General features: G+C 40.5%; 2 protein-coding genes across 5 annotated transcripts; one reads left to right on the top strand and one right to left on the bottom strand.

The window, feature by feature from the left end:
• The first annotated feature begins 46 nt into the window (after positions 1-46).
• On the top strand, positions 47-27,556 carry pi4kab (phosphatidylinositol 4-kinase, catalytic, alpha b). Its single transcript, XM_034091253.1, has 54 exons — positions 47-225; positions 2,546-2,662; positions 3,216-3,309; positions 3,561-3,649; positions 3,737-3,809; positions 3,892-4,154; positions 4,247-4,313; positions 4,538-4,683; positions 4,787-4,852; positions 4,953-5,049; positions 5,155-5,346; positions 5,464-5,564; positions 5,796-5,925; positions 6,513-6,642; positions 6,746-6,841; positions 6,959-7,142; positions 8,036-8,139; positions 8,373-8,541; positions 8,634-8,684; positions 12,285-12,393; positions 12,786-12,922; positions 13,030-13,163; positions 13,256-13,338; positions 13,428-13,498; positions 13,585-13,709; positions 13,790-13,871; positions 14,157-14,240; positions 14,529-14,618; positions 15,013-15,132; positions 16,022-16,114; positions 16,684-16,840; positions 16,953-17,080; positions 17,194-17,352; positions 17,553-17,704; positions 18,020-18,127; positions 18,240-18,367; positions 18,468-18,626; positions 18,857-18,936; positions 19,073-19,272; positions 19,924-20,014; positions 20,905-21,072; positions 22,061-22,114; positions 22,223-22,343; positions 22,650-22,779; positions 23,791-23,934; positions 24,019-24,089; positions 24,182-24,288; positions 24,396-24,500; positions 24,589-24,714; positions 24,842-24,962; positions 25,875-26,034; positions 26,117-26,206; positions 26,315-26,398; positions 26,501-27,556. Exons 1-54 carry the CDS (start codon positions 127-129, stop codon positions 26,550-26,552), a joined length of 6,291 nt encoding a protein of 2,096 aa, XP_033947144.1. The 5' UTR covers positions 47-126; the 3' UTR covers positions 26,553-27,556.
• On the bottom strand, positions 9,065-12,374 carry serpind1 (serpin peptidase inhibitor, clade D (heparin cofactor), member 1). Of its 4 annotated transcripts, none has more exons than XM_034091256.1 (8): positions 12,283-12,374; positions 11,899-11,987; positions 11,461-11,731; positions 10,514-11,157; positions 10,252-10,400; positions 10,025-10,149; positions 9,734-9,878; positions 9,065-9,621 (listed from the first exon to the last, which is right to left on the bottom strand). In XM_034091256.1, exons 3-8 carry the CDS (start codon positions 11,721-11,723, stop codon positions 9,430-9,432), a joined length of 1,518 nt encoding a protein of 505 aa, XP_033947147.1. In that variant the 5' UTR covers positions 11,724-11,731; positions 11,899-11,987; positions 12,283-12,374; the 3' UTR covers positions 9,065-9,429. The 4 variants fall into 4 exon arrangements, with proteins under 4 accessions (XP_033947147.1, XP_033947145.1, XP_033947146.1 ...); XM_034091254.2 differs by having other exon boundaries at positions 11,899-11,990; positions 12,283-12,373; XM_034091255.1 differs by having other exon boundaries at positions 11,899-11,984; positions 12,283-12,373.
• Positions 27,557-27,990: the final 434 nt, after the last annotated feature.

The following is a 27,990-nucleotide window of genomic DNA, read 5'->3' as shown; positions in this document are numbered from 1 at the left end:
TTAAATGGCATCTGCATGCTCTCGTTTAGATTGTCCTTGCTGAGTTGCCGTACTGCGGCTCTGTAGCTGCCGCTGTTCGCCCGTTTCCTCATCGCTGGATCTCCCTCGCTGGATGTATGGGTAAACATGTCTGTAATGGGAGGCGGTATGAGAGGATTTTACTTCAACACAGTCCTGTCGCTTGCCCGTTCTTTGGCTGCCCAACGTCCTGCACCGGTTGAAAAGGTGAGGAAGGAGAAAATCCAGTTAGCCAAAAAAAACATTTGTTAAAATGAACGTTAGAGAGAGGCGTTGAGCAACAATGTGTTTTGGGTGCAACTCAGCTTCCGCACAGGCGGCGGTTTATTTTGATCATAGTCGTGACAGTCACGCTTTTTTTACAGGTGTGTACTCATGTAGTTTTGAATCCTGGTAGATGTTTTTCCATATAAAAAGAAGAAAAGATGAAGGCAGAAGAAAGTGGCGTCGCTGCTTGTGTGGCGGCTGCTGCATCAGACAGAGCAGTCAGGCTGGATCAGCAATGCAGTCAAACAGGTTGCTAAAGAAAAATCACAGGGCACCTGTTAACACGACATACCATACCATAGATGCCAACCTGTTGCAGGGATGGTCAGGTCAATATGTAACGGTTTTATTTCAATACAGAAATATTTGTGAAAAAGAGCTGGGTTTGACAATGGCCAGTATTTAGGCATAGTGAAGTGACTCTCTTGCACTAAATTACATTTTTAAAATTCCCTCTATGTGAAATATGAACAGCCATGGCCGGCCCTAGACATTTTGGTGCCCTAGGCGAGATTATGATTTGGTGCCCCCCCCCCCAAGCAATACACAATAGAATAAATGAAAAATCTCTACAAAAGACCAATACACTACAACAACTGAAACGTATTGACATGTTGGTTATATACATAAAGAAGGTTTCAAATGTATTCATTATTGTATGAACATGTTTTAATTGGGGGGTGGACGTCACATCCTCTAGGGGGGTATGCCCCCCCGTAAAGATTTTTTTAACATTTGAAAGCAAAATGCTTCAATCTGGTGCACTTTCTGGTGCACCTCCATTACTCCTGTTCTTCAGCAACTTCACTGGCTCCCCGTCAAATCCCGTATCGTTTTTAAGATTCTGCTCCTCGCCTTTAAGGCCATCCATAACCTCACTCCTCTGTACCTCTCCGACCTCCTGCACATCAACACACCCATCCGCACACTCAGATCTTCTGCTTCCCTCAGCCTCACTGCACCCCCCTTCCGTTTAACCACCATGGGGTCTAGAGCCTTCAGCCGCTCTATATAAAATAAATGAATTATTATTTATTATTATTACTTTGAGCAGAATTACTAGAGACTATATAGGGGGTACAACTAAAACATCCATATGAAAAAGATCGGTTTACATTTTAATAATCAAATAAGTCTGTGAACATCACCAATAACCTACCATTAGCCAATAACAAATAAATGTAACATATTTTATTGTTGTTGTTAATTTGTATCTTATTTTACCTAGTTAACATTTATTTATTCATGCATTTTTCTTTTTAAATATCTCCAGTTTTAAATGATATTTTTGGTTACTGTCCTATAGTATACATTGTAATGATTTCAAACCTGTTGTTATTTATCCCAATAATTATAAAGGAGTGCCTTGGAAATATTTGTTTGCATAAATTGTGACCAAACCGTTTGAGACCCACTGAGATAACTTAGACTAAAGTGAACTATCTAAACACTCAGAGTCCTTTACCTCACTGAGCTGTAGTTATCAGCCTCAATCCAACAACAATCTGCGGTACCGATGCGCGCCCTGTCTCTCTTGCTCGCTCGGAGGCTCTCTCTCACTTTGGCTGTGAGCTGCGGGCGCCTGATAAGTCAACATCCCCTACTTTCATCCCTTACAGCGCCCATCGTACAGGGCAAATGCAAAATGTTGCCGGCCCGGGGTGCAAAGGGTGTTTACTTTTATTCAAATATGAATGTAAATGTATTACATCAAGGGCAGAAGATTAGGCAGAGTACAAATTTAAAAAAAATGTGTAGCTCCCAGCTCAGCGCCCCTCCAGATTTGGCGCCCTCGGCGACCGCCTAGTTCGCCAGTGCCAAGGGCCGGCCCTGTGAACAGCATACATACTGATATAGTAAGCAGATCCATAGTAGCTTATGGTTACCACCTTGATAGTAACATACAGTCGTCTAAACGTTATTTATTGTAGCCTAAACTTTAAACTTGATCCCCTGGAGGAATGTAGACTGATAAGGTAGAAGCAAAAACAGACACTAGAAAACAATATACAAATAATAAAGACAGAATGGTATGCTCTCTATGTAAGCCAAGACCAGTGTACGTAAATGTTTTGTAATGTGCAAAATCAGTGGGGCAGTTTCCTGATATTCCTGTTATATTTTTTGCAAAAATCCAAACTTTATTTAAAACATGCAGTCACTCTCAAACATATCCTCAAATTCAACACTGCTCTACCTGACAATTACTTTAGATTTATCTTAAGTCGTATCAAGATTATAATTTGTTTTGCTCTTTCAGGTCCAGAAGCTACAATGCATGTGTCCTGTGGAAGTCCGTGGTGTGTTCACTCTAGATGTGCGTCGCAGAGATGCTGTTATTGCGTTGGCTGTGTTTCTGGTGGAATCTGGCTTACAGGTGGGTGGTGATCAGCGAAAAGATTGTGATGTTGTTGAGCTTTTTTTAACACAGAGGGTGGATATCAACATCTCCTAAAATGTCATCGTTAGACTCATGACAACAAATCGACCTTATGGTTTAAAGTCCAAAAGTTATCCATAGTTTATTACACATCGATGCCATAACCTGTTATATCTAGAAATACTTAGTTTCATTGTAGTTGTATGACTCTGCTTTTTCAGCCTCTCAGCAGGACTACACCTATATCACCATAATAAGCTTATTTCCATAATCCGATTAAACTGGCGATTAGACATGCGCTGCCCATGTAAGCCTCTAACCTCATCACACTTTACTGCCATCTCATTAGATAGAGATGGTAAGTTCACTTTTTGACATTAGAGTGTTATTTGACATTTTCTTTCACTCAGATCTGGTTGTAGTCGGACTTAACAAGGCTCCATATACAGTATTTTTGATTTATCAGTGCAATTAAGGCAAACTAAAGTGCTGCTCTGTGCCAACAAGTGCAGTGGTTTGTGGTGTGTAATGTTCTGCTTCACTCTGGCAGCACAAAGACATACTTGTTTCCTACTTGCTGAGCCTACTGAGAGGGCTACCACGGGTCCAATGGATCGAAGAGAGCTCGGGAAAGAAAGGGAAGGGTGAGTACAATCCTCTTATAGTGGGGTCTTTTGTTTTACATAGCTTCTATAAACTTAATCTATCATTGAACCTATAATGTATTGTAATGTAATATGTGTAATTATTCTGACAAATGTCCAGTACTAGCAAAATACATAATTAGATAGTATTTACATCCAATGTCTTTATAAATTGCAATATCTTGCTGCACACATACAGTAGGTGACATCTAACAGAATGATTTGTGTTTCTGTTGTTCTCTGCTCTTCAGAATTTCTGCCGGTTGCAGAAAACTTCAGCTTCTGTCTCGTGACTCTTTTGGCAGATGTGGCTCAGAGGGACCCAGAGTCTCGACAAGAGGTCAGCCTAAAAATTGCTGATAATAATAACTCATTCTAAGGTTAGGCCGCATTGCAGTGAAGTGCTAAGTTATTGTTTCCCCTTCAGATCCTGAACACTTTAATGGAGGTCATGCAGTCATTGCAGGACATGTGCCAAACCCCTGATAACCACGACCAAGGTACACACACACGCACACACACACTTACACACGATGCCATTACAAATGTCCTTCAAAAAAAATGCTCTCTTTTTCTCTCCAGTCTATTTGTGCAGATATATTGTCCCAAGCCTGCTCGGCATGACTCGGGCATTTGGCCGCTACAGCTACACAGAAGAATCCTTGTTGTCCAAGCTGTTCCCCAAAGATTCGCCTCAGGCCCCCTGCGTCACAGAGGAAACTGAGGGAGTGCGGCGCAGATCCTTCAATGATTTTCGCTCTATCATGCCATCCTCACTGCTTACGGTGTACCAGAATGACACTTTGCGCAGATGCACAGGGACCACCCTCGATCCATCAGCACTGGTGTGTGTTTGAATGACAAAAATTCACTTTTGATGACTTTGTGATTGTCATTTAGTGTTTAAAGAAATGTCCTATTATGTGCTGTCTCATAGGCCTGTAAAGATTCAGGAGGCCACTCACCCTGCTCTCCTACAACCCCTGGCCCCCATTACTTTGAAGGTAAAAGCCAAAAAACAAGAGCTTATTTTTTAAGATTGAGTTTGCCAATGTAAACCTAGATGTTGTCAACTAACCGTGGCTTATTATTGTGAGCAATACACACTATGTAACAATGAGGTACTTGCAAATGGCTTATCTGTACTTGTGTATACCCTCATTTGAATTCCTTGCTAAGACATATTATGCCTTCAGGATTGTTTTTACTGTGGGCTCTTCCATTTCAGGTGCTTACCTCCCAGAAAGCAGCACAGTAGATCCTGACGTCTATTTCTCAACCGTAAGCTCCAGTTTCTCAGTGTCTCCTCTCTACATGGGAGCTGAAAGTGAGGTGGAGGTGCCCATTGAACTGCTCCGACAGCTCCTGGCAATGGTACAGTAGCCCACTCCCCGTTTACCAAGATACTGCAGCTGTTGTCTCTCATCTGGTATACATACAGAATATCGCATCTTTATCTGTTGTTGTCGATTTACAGGTGAAGAAGTTTGTTTCTGACTCGTTTTTGAATGCTCTCAACGACACTATGGCTGAAGTTACAGAGGTAACTATTTTAACAAACATTGTAAATGCTGATTTTTAAAGTTAAATTGCTGCCAGTTAAATTATCTTATATGTAATTTTCTTTTCTGTTTGTTGTTAAGTCTAATCCTGGAATCAACCTCTATTACAAAACCTTCAGTGACACTCTCTATGTGTGCGTGTTCAAAATGCTGCGGGACACACTATACTACATGAAAGGTAAAGCATCATAAATAGCTTATTTGTTCTCAAGACACACAGTCAGGATCAGGCGGTTTACTGTGGCTTATCAAATGGACCTACATTTCTCTTCATGTTTCTCAGACCTGCAGCCAGCATTCGTACGGCAGGTGCATGACTTTGTACTGGAACAGTTCAGCAGCAGTCAGTCGGAGCTGCAGCGGGTGCTCCATGACGCGGTCGGCGTGACGGTGGAACAGAGCCCCCTCAAGCTCCGTTGCCAAGCCAACGCTGCCTGCGTAGACCTCATGGTGTGGGCAGTCAAAGATGAGCAAGGTAATTGTAGCAGAGCCTGAGCCTAGCATTGTGTTCAGATGTCATGATCAGATATTGGATTGTGTTTATTTATCCTGGTTACATCCATTGTCTTTCCTGGTTCCTTTTTTTATCAAGGCGCTGAGAATCTGTGCACCAAACTATCAGAGAAGCTGCAGTCGAAAACATCCAGTAAAGTCATCATCGCTCACATGCCACTGCTCATCTGTTGCCTACAGGTATACAAATACGTTAACTGTTACATATACTAGTTCATAATTTTTGTTTCCAAAGTTACTTGACTAACAGAAAAGAAAATATTTAATATCCATTATCCTGGTGAATAAGTGGGCTAAATCACACGATTGCCTGGTATGAAACTGACACAGACTTGTCTTGCATATCGTATGTTTTTTTTTTTTTTGAGTATTCATTTTTCTTTTTTCCACTTGCCTCTCCCTCTGTTTTAGGGTCTGGGTCGTCTGTGTGAGAGGTTTCCAGTAGTTGCTCACTCTGCCACAACCACTCTCAGGGATTTCCTGGTGGTTCCATCCCCTGTTCTTATAAAGCTCTATAAGTATCACAGTCAGTACAACACAGGTACAGATATTTATTTACTATTTGGGGTAAACCAGTCACTCCTGTTTGAAACTCAAAGGAGTAAGCCTATAACTGGCTACACAGCAGCTGTAGTTTTGGAATTTGATAATTACCTTTCAACAGCATGTAGATTTCACCATTTAAATAACATTTACCTTCTTAAAAAATTGAATGTATCGAAGATATATCCAGCATAAACCTCCTAATCCTTAATACAGCACACATGATCAGAGCCAAAAGTGAACAGGACTGTTGTAGCTGATGACACAGTGACACATCTATGTCAATAACATAGCCCTCATCTACTATTGATCTTAACAGAGCGTTCATTGATGAGCTGCTATAATTACAGACAACCGGAAATGCATTCCAGGATTTTCACAGTCTGCTGCTTTATCATCACGTAGTTGAACATTTGTTAGATTATTAAATATGTCATGCCCAGTTTGTTACTTCAATTAGCCTTTTTATTTTCTGTGCAGGTTAATGTTTTATGCAATGTTTTAAATCGTAAAAGGTTCCAGATAGCTTGTTTTAATGCTCTTTTTGTTGATGTTTCTGGATTCGTGTTGTTCTTACTTTTGAAGCCACAGGAGATATCAGGATAAATGTGACCAATGAGCACTTTCAGTCTACCTTCAACCTGTTGTCAAACAGGAAAGATCAGCCGTCAATGTACGAGCAGCTCAGAGACATTTCCATTGACAACATATGCAGGTCAGACACAAACACTCGCTATGATAATAAAATACCATGTTATGGTGTGTTTATTTACACAAATTGCTCATCTTTTTAATCCCTGTTCCATTTCTTCTCTAAGATGTCTGAAAGCTGGCCTGACCATGGATAATGTGATAGTGGAGGCTTTTCTGGCTAGTTTGTCTAACCGACTGTACATCTCACAGGAGAACGACAAGTGAGCAACACCATTGGTTGAAATAAAAATAGCTCCATTGTGCCTTTTATATCAGTGGAGATTTTGAAATCCTTGACACCACAGCTGCTGTAAATATAAAACTTGTCTTTCTGCCAGGGATGCCCATTTGATCCCAGATCACACTATTCGAGCACTGGGTCACATTGCAGTGGCTCTGAGAGACACTCCTAAAGTCATGGAGCACATCCTACAAATCCTTCAACAGAAGTTATGCCAGCCTCCATCCCAGCTGGATGTACTCATCATCGACCAGCTGGGCTGCATGGTCATTACAGGAAATGTGAGTTCAAAGATACAATTAATTTGCCTCCATTATTGAATGTGTTTTGGCTGAAAAGGGCAAAATGTAACCAACATGGAAATATTTAAATGTGTAAACCCCTGTTATAGTTGGAGGGGAAATGCAGTTATTTGCGTGAGGTTGACATGTTAATTACAGTTGCCTAAAAGAAGCAATGCTACCCTTGTTTCTTAACCCAGAGAGGCTGGCATGCCACAATTACTAGGAATCTGACGGCTGCTGTTTCCTTGCTCAGTGCATTGTGCATTAATAATAGGTTCCAGTGTTCTGTTATGGGGGGGTTGACCCAAAGTGCAATAGACAACAGTTAACAAAGGACTGGAAAAGGGTCTGACTTCATGCAGCAGATACTGGCAACTTTCAGAATGCCTACACTTGCTAATAATTTGGTAGCCAACAGACCGATCCAAGCTCTTCAGTCGTGATATATATATCTGGGCTCTGGGAATCAGCCAATACATAAATGTATATGTATATAATGTATACAGTGTTTCATTGTTAAGCTGTATGCCTCACTGTGTAAAACAACGTGGCTTGACTTAAACATTGCTTTCCTTACTTTTTATTATTATAATGTAACAAATACATTGAGTTTTTATTTATTTTTCAAATGTTCAGTTGTACACCTGGTAAGAATCTTCAAAGCAAGACATAAACATTTCAGTATATCATATACTACTTGTAAAATAAGAACATAGTTTTAAATCAGCCCCATTGTCATCGATTCCAATCCAGTTATTTGAGTCAGTTTTGGAGGATCCCTACAATTATTGGATTTAAAAAATGTTTTTATAAGCTAACAAACACATTCTCTTTCAATGTCTTGCCTTCACAGTTTTACTCTAATGTCTGTTGGTCTGTCCTGTCTGTAGCAATACATCTACCAGGAGGGGTGGAACCTGTTCCAGCAGATCAGTGTGAAGGCCAGCTCAGTGGTCTACTCCTCTACCAAAGACTACAGAGACCACGGCTACAGGTCAGCATCTGCTTTACCCTGTTCACAGATCTACCAGCTGTTCCAGCTTTGTTCATCTTTGCCACTGCTACTTAATTGAAGTAGATTATAAGAGCATAATTCTCCTACATTTCTGATACATCATGTGTTCTGCTATAATCTTTAGAGCACATTTGATATAGAACAAATTTGGTTTGTGTCTACATTTACTTTGTTAAACTGTCCCCTCATCTATCCTGTGTGTTGCCCCCAAGGCACTGCTCTCTGGCAGTGATAAATGCTCTGGCCAACATCGCAGCCAACCTGCAGGGGGAGCAACTGGTGGATGAGCTGATGGTGAACCTTTTAGAGCTGTTTGTTCAACTAGGCCTGGAAGGAAAGAGAGCCAGTGAGAGGGCCTCAGACAAGGGGCCAGCGCTGAAAGTAAGTGCCTAAATACATCTAACGTCTAAACACAACAGGAAGTTGATAGCAGCAATGTTGGTAGATTGCTAATCCTTCTTTGTCTCTCTCAGGCATCAAGTAGTGCTGGAAATCTGGGAGTCCTCATTCCAGTGATTGCTGTGGTGAGTGTATGATTTCTATAAAAACTGCTGCACCTTTGGAGACAATTTCCATCCATTTAAGACAAGAATTTGTGTTGCAATACCCTCCTAGAGCACAGTTAAATCATCTACAGCATGCGAGAGCTTCAGGCAAATCCAATTGTTTAGTGAGCAATTACCTCTATCGACAAATATTTACCCTGTTAGCTCCTGTACAAATATCTGTGTCACGAGTTCACTGCCGGAGGTTATTAGAACTATGCTTTCTTACTATTAACCTGTCATTACATGAGGTAAGTTATATGAAATTGCTATTGTATTAAATATATATTTTTATGTATATAGAAAAAAATACTCCTTTTTTTGTTAACACTCTTATTTTCATAGACATACCTATCTAGTACATTTATATATTAGTTTATTACCCCTTTATTGTTTTTTTATTTTGTCTTTCTGTAATTATTACAGTTCGGCATTAGAGTAATGACAGTCATACAATGTCATCTCTTTTTAGCACATTTCTCCTCTTGCCTCATTGGACAAGATAAAACATTAACAGAGAGAAAACAAATAACCGTTGAGTCCCTCCAACAGGATCACAACACAGAATTTGAACCAAACTAATAGAAGAAATTATTAAACAAAACAACACCCCAGCTATTATAGGGTTGTATTATATCATAGTGTTTAGGATGGGTGTTCTGACCAAACATTGACTTTGTCTGGTATATTTTAGCCATTTATATATTATACTGTTGGGTAAAGTTTAGTTCTGTGAAGGGTTGACGACCCGACCCATGAACACAAGGCAGTCTGTGCGATGTTCGTAGATCAGGAAGAGGAAGGGACGGTCCACAATGAAGCGGATCTGAGAGGAGAGGGGCATGAAGCCCACCTGTGTCAGAGCAGCAGCCTCAGTCCCCTCTTCGTTCACAGTGATGGTTCCCTGGTGCTTCAGCTGGGGGGGAGACCAGGAAACTTCCATTATTTTGGAAAGAGTTTGTATTGCCCACAACAACATCAACATTTTAGTTTGACGTGTGCCTCGTGAAAGATCAAGTCTTACTCACCCAGTTCATGGAAATATTTTCAGAGGTCATTCCAGAGAAATCTCCACTCTCCTGGAACAAGTCAGTGAGGCCCATCTCCTTCAAATTGGGAATCAAGTCATAGTTCTGCTCCAGTTTAAAACGAGGTAACACCACCTCTCGAGTCCTGGAGGAAGGCATAAACAAGTTTCATCATGGTTTAGTTTTTAAATGTCTGCTAGGTCTAAACATGTTCAGCATTTTCACCGAGCGTTAAACTAAAAAGAAGAACTGTGCTTTCTTAGCTATCCGGTTCGGGAGAATGCTGCTGACCTGTTTGTCATGTTTTTGATCCACTTTTCGACAACTGTGGGAGAGATCTCCTGCTCCAAAGTCCTCATGCCAGTGATCTTCGTAGGCAAGGCAATGAGCATGCTGATTTGTCCTGTGTAGGGGAGCTGAGAAGAAGAACGTTTACATCATTGTTATGCTGCACAGTAGCGTTTGTATCAAGAAATGTCCACCAAGTAAAACATTTTTTTTAGTTTGAGGCCACCCACCTGTAGGATGTCACACTCTAGTTCATGGTCGGAAGCAGCAAGATAGTTCCCCTTGTTGGTCATCATTGGCACGCGAACATTTGTCTTTTCGTTGACTCGGAAGTTGCGATAGTGAGTCATTTCTTTGGGGAATTTCTGTTCCCATGTACCTGATTATACAAACAAATAGTCATACGTTTACTTTACTGTGATACGAATAACCAAAGAAACCAGACAAATGTTATGTTTGTCTCTTAAAGAAGTTAATGGACCGTTGACTCACCTTTGAAGTACAGGTAGTTGAGCAGCATCAGCACCATGTTTGGGTCCACACTCTTGAGCCCTTCCTTGATCAGCCCTTTGGTCAGCTTTTGGATGCGGTGATTGGCCTTCTTCAGGAAGGCCTGGTCCCTGAAATCCACTGACTGCGGCTCTGCAAAATAATAAGCCTTTGTCTCTGTGCGGAAACTATCTTTCACCGCGACATCCTTCTTTACGTAGACATCGTTCACGGAGCGTAGCGTGTAGCCAAAGTTCCTCCTGAAGAGCCTGTGCGTCAGCTTCCTGAACAGCTTGTGCACTGTTGTGTTGTCGTAGTGATGGCTAGCATTGACAAACTCTGCGAATCCCAAAGCTTTGTAGATCTGATCCTGGGTTCCCGGTCCTGCTCCTAAAGACATCATCCCCATGGCAACAGAGATACCAGCAGGGGCGAGCAGGATGTTGTCGGTCTGGTTGACATCATTACGAAGACTTCGATAGAGGTTGAAACCGAAATGTGCGTTTACAATGTTGAGGCGTTGGAGGCGAGTGCGAGCGTGGAACAGCCGCAGGAGTCTAGCCCGGCGGATCTTTGGGTCGGAGGGTTCAGCAAAGATGTCGATGTCCGGGGCGGGGGTGGCGATCTCATCTATCTCATCCCCTTCACTGAAACATAAAAGAAACTCGTAATCCATAAATTCACTGATAGAATAACTCTGTATTTGTTTTAAAAGACCTTTTAATTATACAGTAGCTGCTGTAAAGGTCACTGATCATTTTGTTATGGTTGAAAATTTTATTCTACACAATTCAAAAGTTTATATATATACACTTTCATACATATACATATTTACAGCAATGACGACAGAAAAATATCAAGTATAAAACAGACAGTTTACAAGTTAATAATAAGAGTTGTCTCTGTCAGGCCTACAAAAAGCATGTTTTTACTCAAGTGTTAGTACTCACGTATAGTCGTCATCATCCGCTCCCAGGATCTTATCAAAATCAATATAATCTGCATCCTCAAAATCATCAAAAACTAGGTCATTAGTGACGGTGTTTTCTTTGTGGAACTCCAAGGGGATGTCCTCAATCTCCACTGCCCCCCCAGACTCAAAGCCTCTGGGGACCTGTTCAGGGTCAGCGAAGTGAGAGCTGAGCTCTTTGATCTCAGCATGGGACGGACTGACCAGCAGGCAGGCCACGGAGAGGACTGAGATGACCCACATGCTGAAGTCTGAGGCAGAAGGAATAGACATTTAGTTTGGCCTAATTATTAATCTGATCAACATTTAGAAGATTCGATAAATATCCGTTTAAATAACGCTGTAGGATCAAAGTTATCAAAGATGTATCGAATGTTAAAACTACCATAAAAGCAGTTTATTTCTGTAAATCTCTTACCTGTGTACTGCTGGGAAGTGCTCTGTTGCTTCTGTTTGTGGGACTAAGAGCAACGCATTGAATACAGAACTGAACTTTGATGTGGGCTTCTCCTGAACAAATAGACCAGATCAAACAGAGCAAAAAGTGCTGTGACTGACTAAAACCCTTAACTCTTCACAATTCAGCTAATACAATCAATACTAATTCACTGGCGAAGGGCTAGTAGTCTGGTAGGAGTTTTATGCAATTGTTAATTTACATGTTATTTGTATATCTTTATTTAATATAATGAGCAGCATATCGAAATATATTTAAGCTAATGTATGTATTTGAAGGAATTTTTTAACAAAGTGCGTTAGTTAGAGTAATGCATTTTTTAATCTACATTATATTTGTACTCACAGTTGACCAGACGACTTCCACCAATCAAAGAGGCCAAGCCCAGGCTCCAGAAGCTCTTCAGGGACTTCTGGTTGTACTCGGTGGTCATGGGTTTTGCTGTGGAAGGATCAGGTGAGCAATTCATTTTAGTTGCAACGTGTTTAGTAGATTCTGCACATGCGCAGATGGCACCTAAAATCAGGGGGAGAGGAACACTTCCAGAAGTACCCTGAGTTTGTTCACTGAGTCCATAGCTTCCCAAATCCATCCCTGTTTAATGTGGATGTTTTGTAACTCAGCTGTGCAGATGTGATGAAACACCTTAAATAACATTTTGGAAATGTATATCATGCCAAATGGGAAGATTTGGACAGATGTTGACAGATGTATCAACCTAAGTACAACCAAAAAACCCAAATACAACCAAAAACATACTGAAGAGTGTATTATCAGTTACTGCAGTCCACTGACTCCCTGTATTTCTGGATGTGGACGTATGACTGGATATATACTTGTTTTTTCAGGGCTTTGGCCAGAGGAGTGGTATGAAGGTGTGTGTGAGATTGCCACCACATCTCCTCTTCTCACCTTCCCCAGTGGAGAACCCCTTCGCTCCGAACTGCAATACAACTCTGCCCTGAAGAATGATACAGTCACGCCGGTACAGGGTTCAAAATCCAGACTTTTTTTGTAGTGAGGTAGTTAAAAAATACTTTGGAATCCAGTTACAACAGGAATAATGTTTAAATCTCCGTCTCTGTCCACCAGGCTGAGTTGAGCGAACTGCGATCGACCATCAGCAATCTTCTCGACCCGTCTCCTGAAGTCTCTGCCCTCATTAACAAGCTAGACTTTGCCATGTCCACATACCTGTTGTCAGTCTACAGACTAGAATACATGAGGTCAGCTCCTTTACACTCATGTGTCTGGTAAACATTTAAGTGTTTTAATCATTTAAGTCAAATCATGACACTTTGTAATATTTATTTTTCAGGATGTTGCGATCCAATGATCCTGACAGGTTCCAGGTCATGTTTCGATACTTTGAAGACAAGGCCATCCAGAAAGACAAATCTGGTAAGCGCTTAACAACCGTCCATCTCCGGCTGTTCTTTCCCCTCTTGTCGTCTAAGTCATTTTCTCCAATGCCTTTTTTCTCTTCTCAGGCATGATGCAGTGCATCATTTGTGTTGGCGATAAGGTGTTTGATGTCTTTCTCCTGATGATGGCTGAGAAGGTAGTTAAATTGAATGTCATTGACCCTTATGTTTCATTTTGTGGTATAATTGAATTACAATGAATGCATTATTATCATGTTATTAGCCCAAGACCAAAGGGCATGAGGAGGAATTGGAGCGACATGCCCAATTCTTATTGATCAACTTCAACCACACCCACAAGAGGATCCGCAGAGTCGCGGACAAATACCTTTCTGGTTTGGCTGAGACGTAAGTGTTGATGAAAGTTTGGCCTCCATCATGGTTTATACAGTTTTAATCATATTTATTATGTGCTTTACCTCTACCAGATTCCCCCATCTGCTTTGGAGTGGTCGTGTGTTGAAGACCATGTTGGACATCTTGCAGACTCTCTCGCTGTCACTAAGTGCTGTGGGTACTGGTGTGGAATATTTAGCGGTGGCCAGTAACTAATCAATTATAATACAATATAAATTATTCTGAAATGTCTTGTTTTGCAGAATGACTACTTTTACTTTTTGTACATTTAAGTATGTTTTAGGATCCTTATAGCTTGTACTTTTATGTGTGTATATATACGTATTTCAAAGCATGACTTTTAATTGGAACAGAGTATTTCTACACTGAACTATTGTTACTTTTAGATAAGAACTTCATCCACTTTGGTGAATATGTTCCTCTTTTCTGTTTATTTAGGATATCCACAAGGATCCGCCTTACTATGACATCCCAGACACTCCGTACAGGATCACTGTTCCTGACACCTACGAGGCCCGAGAGGTGAGTTTAGACTGATATTACACTGATGACCACTAGAGGACAGCAGAGTATCAGTTTTAAAGACAGTCGTGGTCTCTTACTTCTCACTCTGGATTGTTTCACATGTTCATCAACTTCATTTGCGTTTAATTAAATGTGTTGTGTCCATGTTACATCATTTATATGACGAACTGAGCTTATTATAATTATGAAAGAAGAGTCTGCCGAATTAAGATTTATTTGAAATTTGATTCTCCAAAAACACTCTGAATTTATGAACACAATCATGGTTTATTTTTCTCCTTGCAGAGCATAGTGAAGGACTTTGCTGCCCGCTGTGGTGAGATCCTGAAAGAGGCAATGAAATGGGCCCCTTCAGTCACCAAGTCCCACCTACAGGTGAGTTCCTTCTCCTTTATTACCTCAGAGTGGAGATCTTGTCTTTGAGGTCAGAAAAATCAGCAGATATGGGAATTGTAGCTACTTTTAATTTAGTCAAACAAAACAGAAGTGTCTATACAGTAAGTAAATCTAAAAAAGTCAGTGATGATCTTAATGAAAGTTAAGATACTATAAGTCTTAACTTCACTTCTGACTTTGGTTTTGTTTGCAATTTAAGCAATGCTACTTCAGTTTAATTACTTATAGAAGTAATACAGAATACCTAAAATAACTTGAATTCGTTTTTTGAAGGAAACAGTTCATTGTATATCTTTAATGGATTTTGTGTCAATGTCCCTAATATTCTGCATCTCTAAGTATTTCCTGTTTACTCCCTTTTTGTGCTGTGCAGGAATACTTGAACAAGCATCAGAACTGGGTGTCAGGACTGTCCCAGCACACCGGCCTGGCCATGGCCACGGAGAGCATCCTTCACTTCGCAGGCTACAACAGACAGAGTACCACACTGGGCGTGAGTCTCACACACATTACGGCATCTTGTAGCTTCCACTCGATCCCTTTCCTTACTTAAAGGGGGTGTTATTCCAACAACATTAATGGTGATAATCACATAAACATTAACATAAATAAACACAACAACACAAGCACAATTTCTGATTTCACAGCCGTACCAAAGATTTTGAAGTACAGTCAAACATTGTTCAGAGCATTGAGGATGCTTCAGGTTCCTACCTTGGGCCCTACAGGCTTTTTGATTTGTTTCTTACTAATATTATCCAACATGGCTTTTTCAGTTAAAAATGTGCTATTTATTTACTTTGTCAAAGCCTTTGCAGTTTTGTTAATACTGAACAGAAACGCCTCGTATCTGTTTTACACATATGTGTTTTCTATATTGCATAGCCTTTTAAACATTGGGAGTCTAATTGTTTAGTTGCTTTCAGCATCCTTTGTCCATGTGTGCATGCTTACTAGTCTGTATGACATTATTTTTGCTTGCTATACATTGCGTTTATGTTCTTGGGCTTGAATTCTGCTATATCTGTCTTTTCATTTGCTTCATTTGTTTTATTTTGTCTTTATTAAACTGCTCCGAACTACCTACCTGGTTGCTTGGCTGGTTTGCGGATTTGCTGGTTGCCTGGTTACTCACCTGCAATGGACTGGTGGGTTGGTTGGCTGGTGGCCCATTTGGCTAACTGGTTATGCTGGTGCTGTCCTCCACCATGTGGCCAACCATAGGCTGCTTTCCCTCAGGTTGGTCTGAACTCTAAATGCAGAGAGTCAGGGCTCAGGCACGATACCTTCAGTATAGCAAGTGTTAGGGTACAGCTACGTTTCTACTTTGCTAGCTTGGGACTGTGTGGCCCTATGTGGCCCCTAACTGTGTTTGTCATCAGACCACCCAGCTGACAGAGAGACCAGCATGTGTGAAGAAGGACTACTCCAACTTCATGGCGTCCCTCAACCTGCGCAACCGCTACACAGGAGAGGTGAAGTTCTAAAGGGACAGTTCACTCCACAATTGGAAAATACATATTTCTCCTCTGATCTTTACTGCATCCAGATTGTTTTGTGTGAGTGAATATCATCCATAGAGATGTCTGCACGCTTTCCAATATACTAGAGCTAGATGGAACTCTGCTTGTGTTGATCAAATTGCAAAAAAATACACAACAATTCTACAGCATTTTCTTCATCATGAACCAGTTACTCATGGAAGAACAATTTTCTTTGTATTGAACTACACCCGGCAACTGTATTTCCACTCAGAGGGAAGCGGGCACCTACTAATTTGGTCAAATGTATTTGTTTGGCCCTTTAGGCTCAGTAAGCAGAGTGCCATCTAGTTAGATTTTATTTGAGACATCTTTACAAGCTATATCTCCAACACTCGTCATACCAAAACCAAATGAACTAGAATGATAAATAGCACTGCAGATAAGAGGAAACAAATGTATTTTTGATGTTGGGGGGAAATTACCCTTTTTAATATTTCAAAATTAAGACTTTCCTTGGCATGTAGTATGATTCAAACCAGTCTGTTTTATGATCTGTGTAGGTGGCTGGTATGATCCAGTTCTCAGAGGCCACTCACAGCCAGTCAGACCTCAACAAGCTGATAATCCTTCAGATGACCAGTGCTCTGGACAGGAAAGACCCAGAGGCCTTCACCCAGTCCATGTTCAAGATGGCCGCTCTGCTCATTACTACCAAGAGTAAGCAGCTCTGCCGCATTTAATTTTGCTTATATAATAACGCTTTTCAGCAAAAGTACTGCTTTTCTTTGTTACAATTCATCATGTTCAGTTTCTATATTTTCTCTTTCAGACTGCAACCCTCAGCTCCTGCACCATCTGTGTTGGTCCCCTCTGAAGATGTTTACCGAGCATGGCATGGAAACTGCTATCGCCTGCTGGGAATGGCTCCTGGCTGCACACAATGGGGTGGAAGTGCCAGTATGTATATTTTCCACTTTTTAAAAGTCAAGCATTTCTTCTAATTGATATGTATTTTTGTTTAAGATGGATTCAATGAATGTTCTTCTATTCCTATTTACTTTTTGATCTAGTTCATGCGTGAGATGGCCGGAGCTTGGCAAATGTCCGTAGAGTTGAAGATGGGTTTGTTTTCGGTGGCTAAGGTAGAGGCCGGCCCTCTGGCTGTATCAGAGGAGAGTCAACCTGCCCCCTGTGAACCTGACATCATCCCTCACTTCCTCTGGATTGAGGTCAGTGACAAGCAGACATAAACTATGCCTTTTGTATGTTTTCTATTTTTGAGATCATGTTATTTCATGTAAATAAAAATGCACAGGTGATGCAAAAGGTTCTATCATTTGATGTATTTTTCATAAATTGAAATTGAGCTAATTCTTTTTAATGTTGGAATCGACCACCTCTTTATTTCTTCTCTCTGCTCTCCCTCCAGTTTCTGGTGCAGAGGTTTGAGATAGCCAAGTACAGCAGTGCTGACCAGGTGGAGATTTTCACCGCCATTTTGCAGAGATCTCTGAGTCTGAGCGTCGGAGGACCCAAAAGCAGTCTGAACCGACATGTTGCTGCCATTGGACCAAGATTCAGGTACCTTGGCCCATTATTACTTCAGCAAATTCATTAAATCCCTTGTTGCTGCCATGGGATTATGGCATATGGGATTATGGAGGCCACAGTTTTACCCTTGCTAACATTTTATTATTTTATTTGTTATTTGGCCTCTTTCTCACCAATAAGGCATTACATGGTACCACTTGATTCATTAGGTTTTTCTAGTTTTGAATGATACCAGTATGTTTATCCTGCCATCAAAACTGACCCTACAGCGTAAATAACAGTATGATGTTCAGGGGCAAAAATACCAAATCCTATAATATTGTGTCCAACCTTTTGCTTTTTTAGACTGCTGACTCTGGGTCTGACTCTTCTTCATGCTGATGTTGTGACAAATGCCACCATCAGAAATGTTCTTCGAGAGAAGATCTATTCTACGGCTTTTGACTACTTCAGGTGGAATTTTTTTTTTTTTTTTTTTTTTTTTTTTTAGTAAAACAGAAAACTCAATTTCAGTATGATTTAAACCTTTATCTCTCTCGTGTTTGCCAACTTTGTCTTTGTGTAGCGTCACTCCCAAATTTCCCACCCAGACGGATAAGAGGCTGAGAGAAGACATCAGTATAATGATCAAGTTCTATGCCAGCATGCAGTCTGACAAGAAATATCTGGCGGCCAACCAGCTGGTTCCCCAAGGTTCAGAAGACTAGTCTTTCAGTAATCAGACCTAAATTGGAATTTTTACACAGCCCCAGAATTCTCACTTTATATGTGGATTTCCTTTTCCTTTGTGTAGATCCCCAAGACATGTCTGTGAACAGCCTGTCGGTGGTGGCAGGGGCCGACAGCCGGAGCAATCTGGATGCAGCTATGGGCCAGAGGCAGCAGGTGGCTCAGGGATGGATCAATACCTACCCTCTGTCCTCCGGGATGTCCACCATATCCAAGAAATCCGGTAAAACATCTGGATGTTAAACCTAACCCTCTGAATCCAACGTCACTTCAATGCTCCATTTACTTTTTACTCACTCTTTTTTTCCAATGCAATATATTACATAAAGCTAACATGGTCACATGGAAACTCAACCTCCATATTCTTCTTTTTATATACAAATAGGTCTTCATTTATAAAATATTCCCACTGTCAGAATGTATTACTGATGAATTGTTTCTGTACTGTTTCAGGACTGTCCAAAAAAAGCAGCAGAGGAATCCAGCTGCATAAGTACTACATGAAACGCCGGACCCTGTTATTGGCTTTACTGGTATTTACATGTTCATAATCATTATATATTCTATAAGTATGTGGTATTTGAGAAAATAAAACTATCCTGTTTCTGCACTTAATCTTTATTTACTGATTATGATTTTGAGTCCCATTCCCTGTATGTCTCTTTTCAGGCCAGCGAGATTGAACGCCTGACAATATGGTACAACCCGTTATCCACTCCGGAGCTTGCCATTGCCACTGAACAGTCGGTGGAGACCAGCATTAATAATTGGAGGTCCAAATACATCAGTCTGACGGAGAAACAGTGGAAGGACAATATTAACCTGGCCTGGAGCATAGCCCCGTACCTCGCCCTGCAGCTGCCTGCCAGGTACACAGAGAACTGAAATGCCCTAGACTTTGTCTGACACATTTGAACATCTGAAAAGATTCAATAATTCATCATTTGAGCATTAACAATGTTGAAAGTTTGAAAAGCTTTAAAAGTGAAACTGTATACCTTTATGCATATTGTTGCTTACTATTGCAGTGAGAATTATTTTAATAACAAACTTCAACAGGACAAAGGTAACAAATAATTCACAACTGTGATATAATCTCACTCACCATTAATTTAGCCCACTCTTAGCTGTATGAAAATATCCTAAATATGGAAAATGGCAAACCCCACGGCAAAAGTGCAAATATAAAGAGGCGAAACCCCAAGCGGACACAGCCCGTTCCAAAACAAGAGTGAATCTGTTGTTGAGTTAACATTTTAAGAGTTGTGTTTGTACCGTTCAACTAACAAACCAAAGAAGAACAAAAATAGTTCTTCTTATTCTGCATCTAATATGAATAATTATTTTCACCAATAGATGAAAAATATGAATTTGGCTAGTCTATGAGCAGGATATGGCTTAGTCAAACTTAAAAGTAAATGACACACCTAGTGCAATTTATCTAAACCCATAAAATCCTTCATTTGGTATGCAGCTATAATGTTTTATAATAATATATATAATAATAATTTGCTTTTCAGGTTTAAAAACACAGAGGCGATTGTCTCTGAGGTGACTCGCCTTGTGCGAATGGATCCGGCTGCTGTGTGTGATGTTCCTGAAGCAATCAAGGTGAGTTCCTCCGCCCGCCGACACAATCAGTGCTTTTATTCTGAAGTAGTTTTGTGCAAATCACAACACAAACAGACAGAGTTTGTCTAAGTTCTATAACCGACAATGGATTTCGACGTTCAAGTACCTTGAAAAGATACAAAATATGTCACACCACCATGAAGTTCTTAATCTGTTTCTGGTCTGTTCTTATATATGTTTTCAATATGTTTTCTGCACTGACTATTCCTTCAAATGGTTTATGTCTTGGTTAAAGTGCTCTTTTGGGCCTCATTATATTGAGCAATTACAATCATAATTCATTCCAACCATAGACTCAAGCACCATTATCCAAATAGACAGGAATTGTAAGGGTGGTGTTATTGACTGCTGTTGAATCTCTTTGAGTTTAAAGATGCTTTATGATCTCATGTGACTTTTTAGGTTATTTGGTCGTTGACTTTTGAAGTTGAAAGTTAAAACAAAAGTTAAATGGAAGAAAAAAGTAGTTGCCTTCAAGCTACCATATTGAGTCACTTGAGAGGTCGGTGTTGTTGAAGTCATCTTCTCCCTCCAGCTTCCTATAGTCCTCTTTATTTACTTCTAGCTGACTGAACTCTTAATGAGCCTCGTACCTGTCAGAGGAAGGAGAAAGGGAGGCAGAGCATGTCCTTCCCCAAAGGCCACCATCATTTAACAGATGATCCTCCTTGACATCTCACAGTTGTTAGTTTCAGTCATTTACTTGACTAATAAACACAGTTTCCTCTGGAGGCTTGTTAGCACACCGGCAGGCTCAGGGTCATAACCTCGCATCTGATTGCTGTCAAATCTGATATGTTGATATGGATCCTGTAATGCATGCCGACCATAATAGTTTAACCGTGTTGTCTTTTTCCCCCCCTCTTAAGTTCCTGGTGACGTGGCACACGATTGATGCTGATTCCCCAGAGCTGAGTCATATCCTGTGCTGGGCCCCCGCAGACCCCCCAACTGGACTGTCCTATTTCTCCTCCATGTACCCTCCTCACCCTCTGACCGCCCAGTACGGGGTCAAAGTTCTCCGCTCCTTTCCTCCTGTAAGTACGGCTCACATTCACATACAGATATTATCATCTCTGTTGCAATGAACCTACCAATTCTTTTCTGAAGTAGCATAAACTATTAAACTCCCTCATGACCTAAGTTTTCAGGTGTCTATGATTGTAATGAATATAACTTATGGCAGTGTTGGAAAGTAACATCTTTAGCTACTTCCTCCACATTTCAAGTGCATTTTTTTTTTACAATTATTTTTTACAACCTTAGTTACTGGTTGTATTGTAGACCCAGATTAATGATGAAATGTATAGTCAAATATAAATGATGATGTATTAATATAGTTTAGGTAAACGAGTCACTACACAAGTAACTGTCATTAGCTGCAATATTAAAGTAATGTACGCATAAATCCATGATAATTATATAATATATATTTCTGATATGATACATTTTCCACTTCTGTTATTTTAGGTACATTTTGATGCTGATAATTTTTCAGTAAAATGTAAAGGTGGGGTAGGTAAGTTTGAGAAACCGGCTCGAGATACACTTTTTGTTATATTCCATAGAATGCTCTTAACATCCCGAAATCCATTAAAAAAATGTCATCAGTGGAAGCCGTAGTACTGTAAAAAGCACGACCAATCATCTGAGTCGGCCCGGCTAAAATAACTGGATGGCCTAACTGCCTGTCAGCCTTCCATCTGTGCACACACTTATCTCGTGCCCTCACTGGTCATGTGCGCGTTCGTGTGTGTTGGAGGAGGGGCTCTGTGAGGAAGTGGCAGATTTGTTCCGGCTGTGTATTTTCAAATTCTCGCGCACTCGAGCTGGTTTCTCCAAAATGACCTACCCCACCTTTAACAGAGTATTGCTACACTGTCCTTGATATTATTACTTATTATAAGCTCCAGGGATGCCCCTATTATTTCTTGGGGACCTAGTGTTTCACTAACAACAATGAAATGTTTATGGTAGCTCTTTTTTTCACCTGTTGGTAACATTTTTTCTCCACCATTTTTTTAGGATGCCATATTGTTTTACATTCCTCAAATTGTCCAAGCTCTTCGTTACGACAAGGTAAATATATTTTCTGACTAAGCAAGTGCTCTTGAATGTTGGTTCTCTTCAGATCTCTAAATGATCAGATCTTTCCCTGTCTTTCTCTCCTGTTACACCATCATGTAGATGGGTTATGTGCGAGAGTACATCCTGTGGGCCGCTCAGAAGTCTCAGCTTCTCGCCCACCAGTTTATCTGGAATATGAAGACCAACATATTCCTGGACGATGAAGGAAACCAGAAAGACCGTGAGATATTTACCTATGCTATTTCTTTGAATGTGCATATCATGTGACTCCAACACATAATATTGGTTTTATGTCATTCGAACAGTAATTTATTGATGGTCCTCAGGTTAAATCCCTGTGGTTAAGAGCGAGAATCGGATGTGAGCTAACTGTCCTCTGACTATAGATAGTCAATGAAACTGAGGAAGAAGATGCTGCTGAAGGACTATCTTTCTAATATGCAACCTTAAACTAACTTCACTGCAGTGCTATATATAACAGGTGAATGTATAAATGTAAATAACATTGACCTTTCTCTCCCTGCAGCTGACATAGGCGAGCTCCTGGAGCAGATGGTGGAAGAGATCACAGGCTCTCTGTCTGGCCCAGCCAAAGACTTCTACCAGAGAGAGTTTGACTTCTTCAACAAGATCATCAATGTGTCAGCCATTATCAAGTATGAACACGTCTTTTTCTTTGGCTAAATAGAGCATATTGTGCTTTATAATCCTGTTTTAGGTCATTTTATCACATCAGCATAGCACTTTCCATAGAAGCAAACTGGTAGGTGCAGACTGTACAATTCAGCTATTCTTCGCGATTATTTTTCTTTATTTAATCCAACCTTATTTATTTGATTGTTTCTTAATGGATTGAAAACTTGAGTGCATTGGTGACAAACATTTTACGTTACTGTCATTTGTCAATTAATAAGGTTTTCCCCAACATAACCTTGATTTATTCATCTTCTCTCTGCTTTGCCAAAATGTTGCTTAATCTCATTATAGATATGTTTTAGCTCTACCTCGCTATATCTAACTTTTATCTTCAATTGAATCCATGCCATGTCAAGCAACAATACAGTAGATTTATAATCCATTTTATAATCTGACTGGGAGAAAATAGAAACATATTTGAAGCCACTAGGACGCTGTTATTTGCTAAAGGCCTCAAAGTAGAACCAAAGTTTATCTTTTCTTTTAGACTGAACCCTCGAGGCGATCTGCAAGGTGTTTATGAAGTGATAACAAGTGATCCCCTGAGCCCATATGTGTTGTTCATTTCTGCACTTTGTTCCACCTGTGTTCTGCTCTCTAAATCCCTTTGTTGTTCATTTATTTGGCTGTAACGTCTCTTCGATTATGCACCGGTCGGGATGTTTTCTGGCAGGTCCCATTATTGCTAGCTCTTACAAAGAGTGTTTTGCTCACCCACTTGAGGCAGACAAACCTCCCACCAGCCCTCATTACAGCACTAATTGCAGCCACCCTGGGGAGAAACTTACGTTGTCCCTTTGCTAACAATCTCTATTAGGCCTTCTCTCCACCCCAGTGACTCCCCTCTGTGAATAACAGCAGAGCCCGGCTGTCACTTGTGGTCTGAAGTCATTCACTGAGATACCCATGCATGCTACTCTCCGTGAAGTGAGTCCTGAAGGTGTTCAAGTTGATTTGTTTGTCTTCATCAGACCTTTCCCCAAAGGCGAGGAGAGGAAGAAGGCCTGCCTGGAATCCATGGCCCAGATCCAAGTCCAACCTGGCTGTTATCTTCCCAGTAACCCAGAGGCCATCGTTCTGGATATAGACTACAATTCTGGGACCCCCATGCAGAGGTGGGCTTCAAACAATAACCAGAAATCACAAATAAATATGAAAGCTTCACTAAACTCTTTTTGTCGCTGTGACTCTTTCTTTAGTGCTGCCAAAGCTCCTTACCTGGCCAAGTTCAAAGTTAGGAGGTGTGGAGTCAGTGAGCTGGAAAAAGAAGGTACTGACAATGTTTAACCAACATAAAGATGATATCTTATTTCTTGAATGTTGTGCGCAGACAAACAGCGTGTCTTGACATTTCCCCCTCAGGCATGCAGTGTCGCTCAGATTCAGTAGATGAAGCCAAGAGTGAAGAGGAGGCCAAGAGAATAAGCTGGCAGGCGGCCATCTTTAAAGTGGGAGACGACTGCAGACAGGTCTCAGTTTGACACTTCTCTCCTTTCCCTTACCACACTGCTGTGTCACATCCATTTTATAATCTTCCTTTGATTTCTTCAACATGTGGTCCTTTCTGTGTTAACAGGACATGCTGGCTCTTCAGATCATCAGCCTGTTCAAGAACATCTTCCAGCTGGTGGGCCTGGATCTCTATGTGTTTCCTTATAGGGTCGTGGCCACAGCCCCTGGAGTAGGTTCATATCAAACTTTTCCTACATTCCTCAATATTACTTCCTGACAGCAGTGACCTCATTCCTGTCTCTGATGTTCCACCGCAGTGCGGAGTGATCGAGTGCATCCCGGACTGCAAGTCACGTGACCAGCTGGGCCGACAGACAGACTTTGGCATGTACGACTACTTCAGGAACCAGTATGGAGACGAGTCCACACTGGCGTTCCAGAAGGTAAAGGGCACATCTCCCAACCTTTTACAGTCATAAGTCTAAGTATATATTAGTATTAGTATATAGTATATACTATAATATATAACTATATACTATTAGTATACTAATACTCGCTCCCTCTTCTCAGGCACGGTACAACTTCATCCGCAGCATGGCAGCTTACAGCTTGCTGCTCTTCCTGCTGCAGATAAAAGACAGACACAACGGCAACATCATGCTGGACAGCCAGGGCCACCTGATCCACATCGGTGCGTTTGTGTGCCCTTGAAGTTGATGAGCATGTGTGGATCTGATGTGAACTTTGAGCTGTACCAGACTCAATACTGTCCAATCCAAGTCAGACAAATGGTTCAGTATCAGTGCATCTTCTCTTCAAACCAGCTTATGCATTAGTTACGTAAACATCTATACAAATCCCTATCACTGAATTACATGAATTACCAACCTTGAAAATACATTTAGGGACCAGTGTGTAGGATTTTAGGAAATCTATTTACAGAAATGTTATAAAATAATGATAACTATGTTTTTGTTTTTATATAATCACCCAAAAATAAGAATGGCTTTGGTTTTGTTACAATAAGCCTTTCCTATATACATTGGGAGCTAGTCCTTTTCACAGTAGCCACGATGGACAACCCATACTCTGTTTCTATAGAGGGCCCTTTACCTTTATACATAACCTAAAGACCACCTTAGTTCTCCACAAAGCTTGTTAAGGAAGGGGTGAGTGTAGGGGTACTCAGTTGCAATATAAAATGTCTCCACTAGATGTAGCAAGTTGACTTTAAAAATGTACTTTCTCTCTTAGAAATCTGTGGCTGTATCGAACGGAGGACAATGCCTAAACACTTTTAAAAACTCTTAGTACTTTTTGGAGAATGATTTGTACCACTGGCTGTATTAAGGTTGTCAAAGTGAATTTCAACTTAAAAAATGTCGGTCCCTACCTGAGACAATAATGGGATTATAACTCTTTGTAACCCAAGCTTTTATTTTGCATCCTTCTGACTGCAGCCTTTACCAACCATTTGAAGTGTTTGTATTTGATTTCAAAGTGCCAGACATCGTCTTGATGCCACAATATGATACTAAAGCAGTAAAGACGAGTCCTAAGCTATCAGGTCAGTGTGTTTATTCCTGTGTTTGTGTGTTTTCAGACTTTGGGTTCATTTTTGAGAGCTCTCCTGGTGGGAACCTCGGCTGGGAGCCAGATATCAAACTGACCGATGAGATGGTGATGATCATGGGAGGGAAGATGGAGGCGACACCCTTCAAATGGTTCATGGAGATGTGTGTGAGGGGATATTTGGCCGTCAGGTGAGTATTGCTTAGTAAGTGTCCACTGCACCATAAAGACGGCTGACATGTACCATTAAGACACGTTTCTCTGGTGAATCAGGCCCTACATGGATGGAGTGGTCTCCTTAGTAACACTAATGCTGGACACCGGCCTTCCCTGCTTCAGAGGGCAGACCATCAAATTGCTCAAGTGAGTCAGGCGTGTGGATGTGTCGGCATGTGTGTGTTAATGTGATAATGGCTAAGCAGTTTTATTGTAATTTTCTGTGGTAACTAAAACTCTCTTTTCCCAACATAGGCAGCGATTCAACCCTGGCATGAGTGAGAAAGACGCAGCGTCCTTCATCATCAAAGTCATCCAGAATTGCTTCCTTAGCAACAGGTCAGCGCGCAACCTAAAACAGATTCTTGTTTTATCGTTTTTATTTCATTTTAATATGCATTATTAACTTTTGCCCGATTTCTCTTTGTTTATGTCTTACAGGAGTAGAACCTACGATATGCTCCAGTATTACCAAAACCAGATCCCATACTAAGCGTCTGTGCCTCAGCATGTGCATATACTGGCTGGTACATGGTGTGTTTGCGTATGTGCCTTTGTTAATGTTTTCGACACTGAAGGCTGTGGCTCATTGTTTCTGCTGTTTGTGGGATGTTCTCCTTTGTGTTTGCTTCTTGTTTCTTCTCAAAACTTTATTTTTCTTTATATAGGTTCTATTTATTATGTTACGTTGAAATGTTGTTATTCATTTTTATTATATTATTGCACTAGCATCTTGACTTCTGTGCTCTTGCTATTCTGCACATTCAGTAAATACTTAACCAGAGTTTGTGCCAATTCTAAATCACTTTAAATGTTGTGAATGTGGATTCTTAAAGCTGTTGATTTTAGATGGGGTTTGAAATGTAATTGGATACTTGAAGTAGCTGAAGTAGACCGGTTTCAGATCCGACCAATGTGGCCTATTCTTTCATCTCGTACTGACTGTACTACTGTGCTTCTCTTTTTAATGGACCAGTCCCAGTTCTTTGATCAGTAGCATGGTACTTGTCTTGTATTTACCAGTGACGACTGTATATATGGAGTTACACATGTCTTTATTTTTAGGGTTCCGTATTTGCAGTTCAGGAGAAATTATGCTGAAGAGTTGGGGGAAATGCTCCGGCTGAGTTTTGTATATTTAGCCTTGCCAAAGGGGGAGAGAATATAATGCACATAAAGCATTTTGTATTTTATTTTTTGTGTATGAAGGTAAAATACAGCTTGAATGTTGGGCAGTTGCATGAAGTTAAGCGTCAACGACCATGTAGCCTGTGTCCAATGTGGTTCTGGTGAAAGTTTCCTTAGTAATCCTAAGTGCTGTGCCCCATGTCCATATGAACGCTTAAGCCTTTCTGTAATGTTTACTGACTGTAAAGATTTTTGCCTCTTTGTATATTTATATTCATGGCCCATTTTATGTCTCCTTTTCTATCTTCATGCCTTTTTGAATGATACTGCATAAGATATGAAATAAATTAAAGATCTATTAACTTTAAGCTGGTGGTGTTATATCAATTATGAAACCCATCCATATTGAAGACACTTTTACACGTGTTAGCACTGATTCTCAACATAGGGTCCGTGCCACGAGAAGTTTTCAGATTAATTCAATAAAATTATCGGAATATATATATATATATTTAAATGCTTCATTGTTCAACAAATATTGAAATTGTAATGTCTAAAATACTTCAGAGATCACATTGATTTCTTTATTTTCTACATGTGCACTAATCACAAGGTGTGTTTTACTGACTCTTTGTATGCAATAAGGATTCCATTAATGTTTCTTCTCTATTTATGATGGACTCAAAATTAAACCTAGAGGGCCATATTATTATGAAGCTGACTGTGAAAAATATCCAAACATAGAGCTGCCTTTGAAATAATTGTAATAAGTATAACAGGATTATTTCATTATATTGATTCTC

Source organism: Pseudochaenichthys georgianus, chromosome 9, assembly GCF_902827115.2.
Source record: "Pseudochaenichthys georgianus chromosome 9, fPseGeo1.2, whole genome shotgun sequence".
Taxonomy (NCBI): domain Eukaryota; kingdom Metazoa; phylum Chordata; class Actinopteri; order Perciformes; family Channichthyidae; genus Pseudochaenichthys; species Pseudochaenichthys georgianus.
This window is presented reverse-complemented; position numbering and strand designations above follow the sequence as displayed.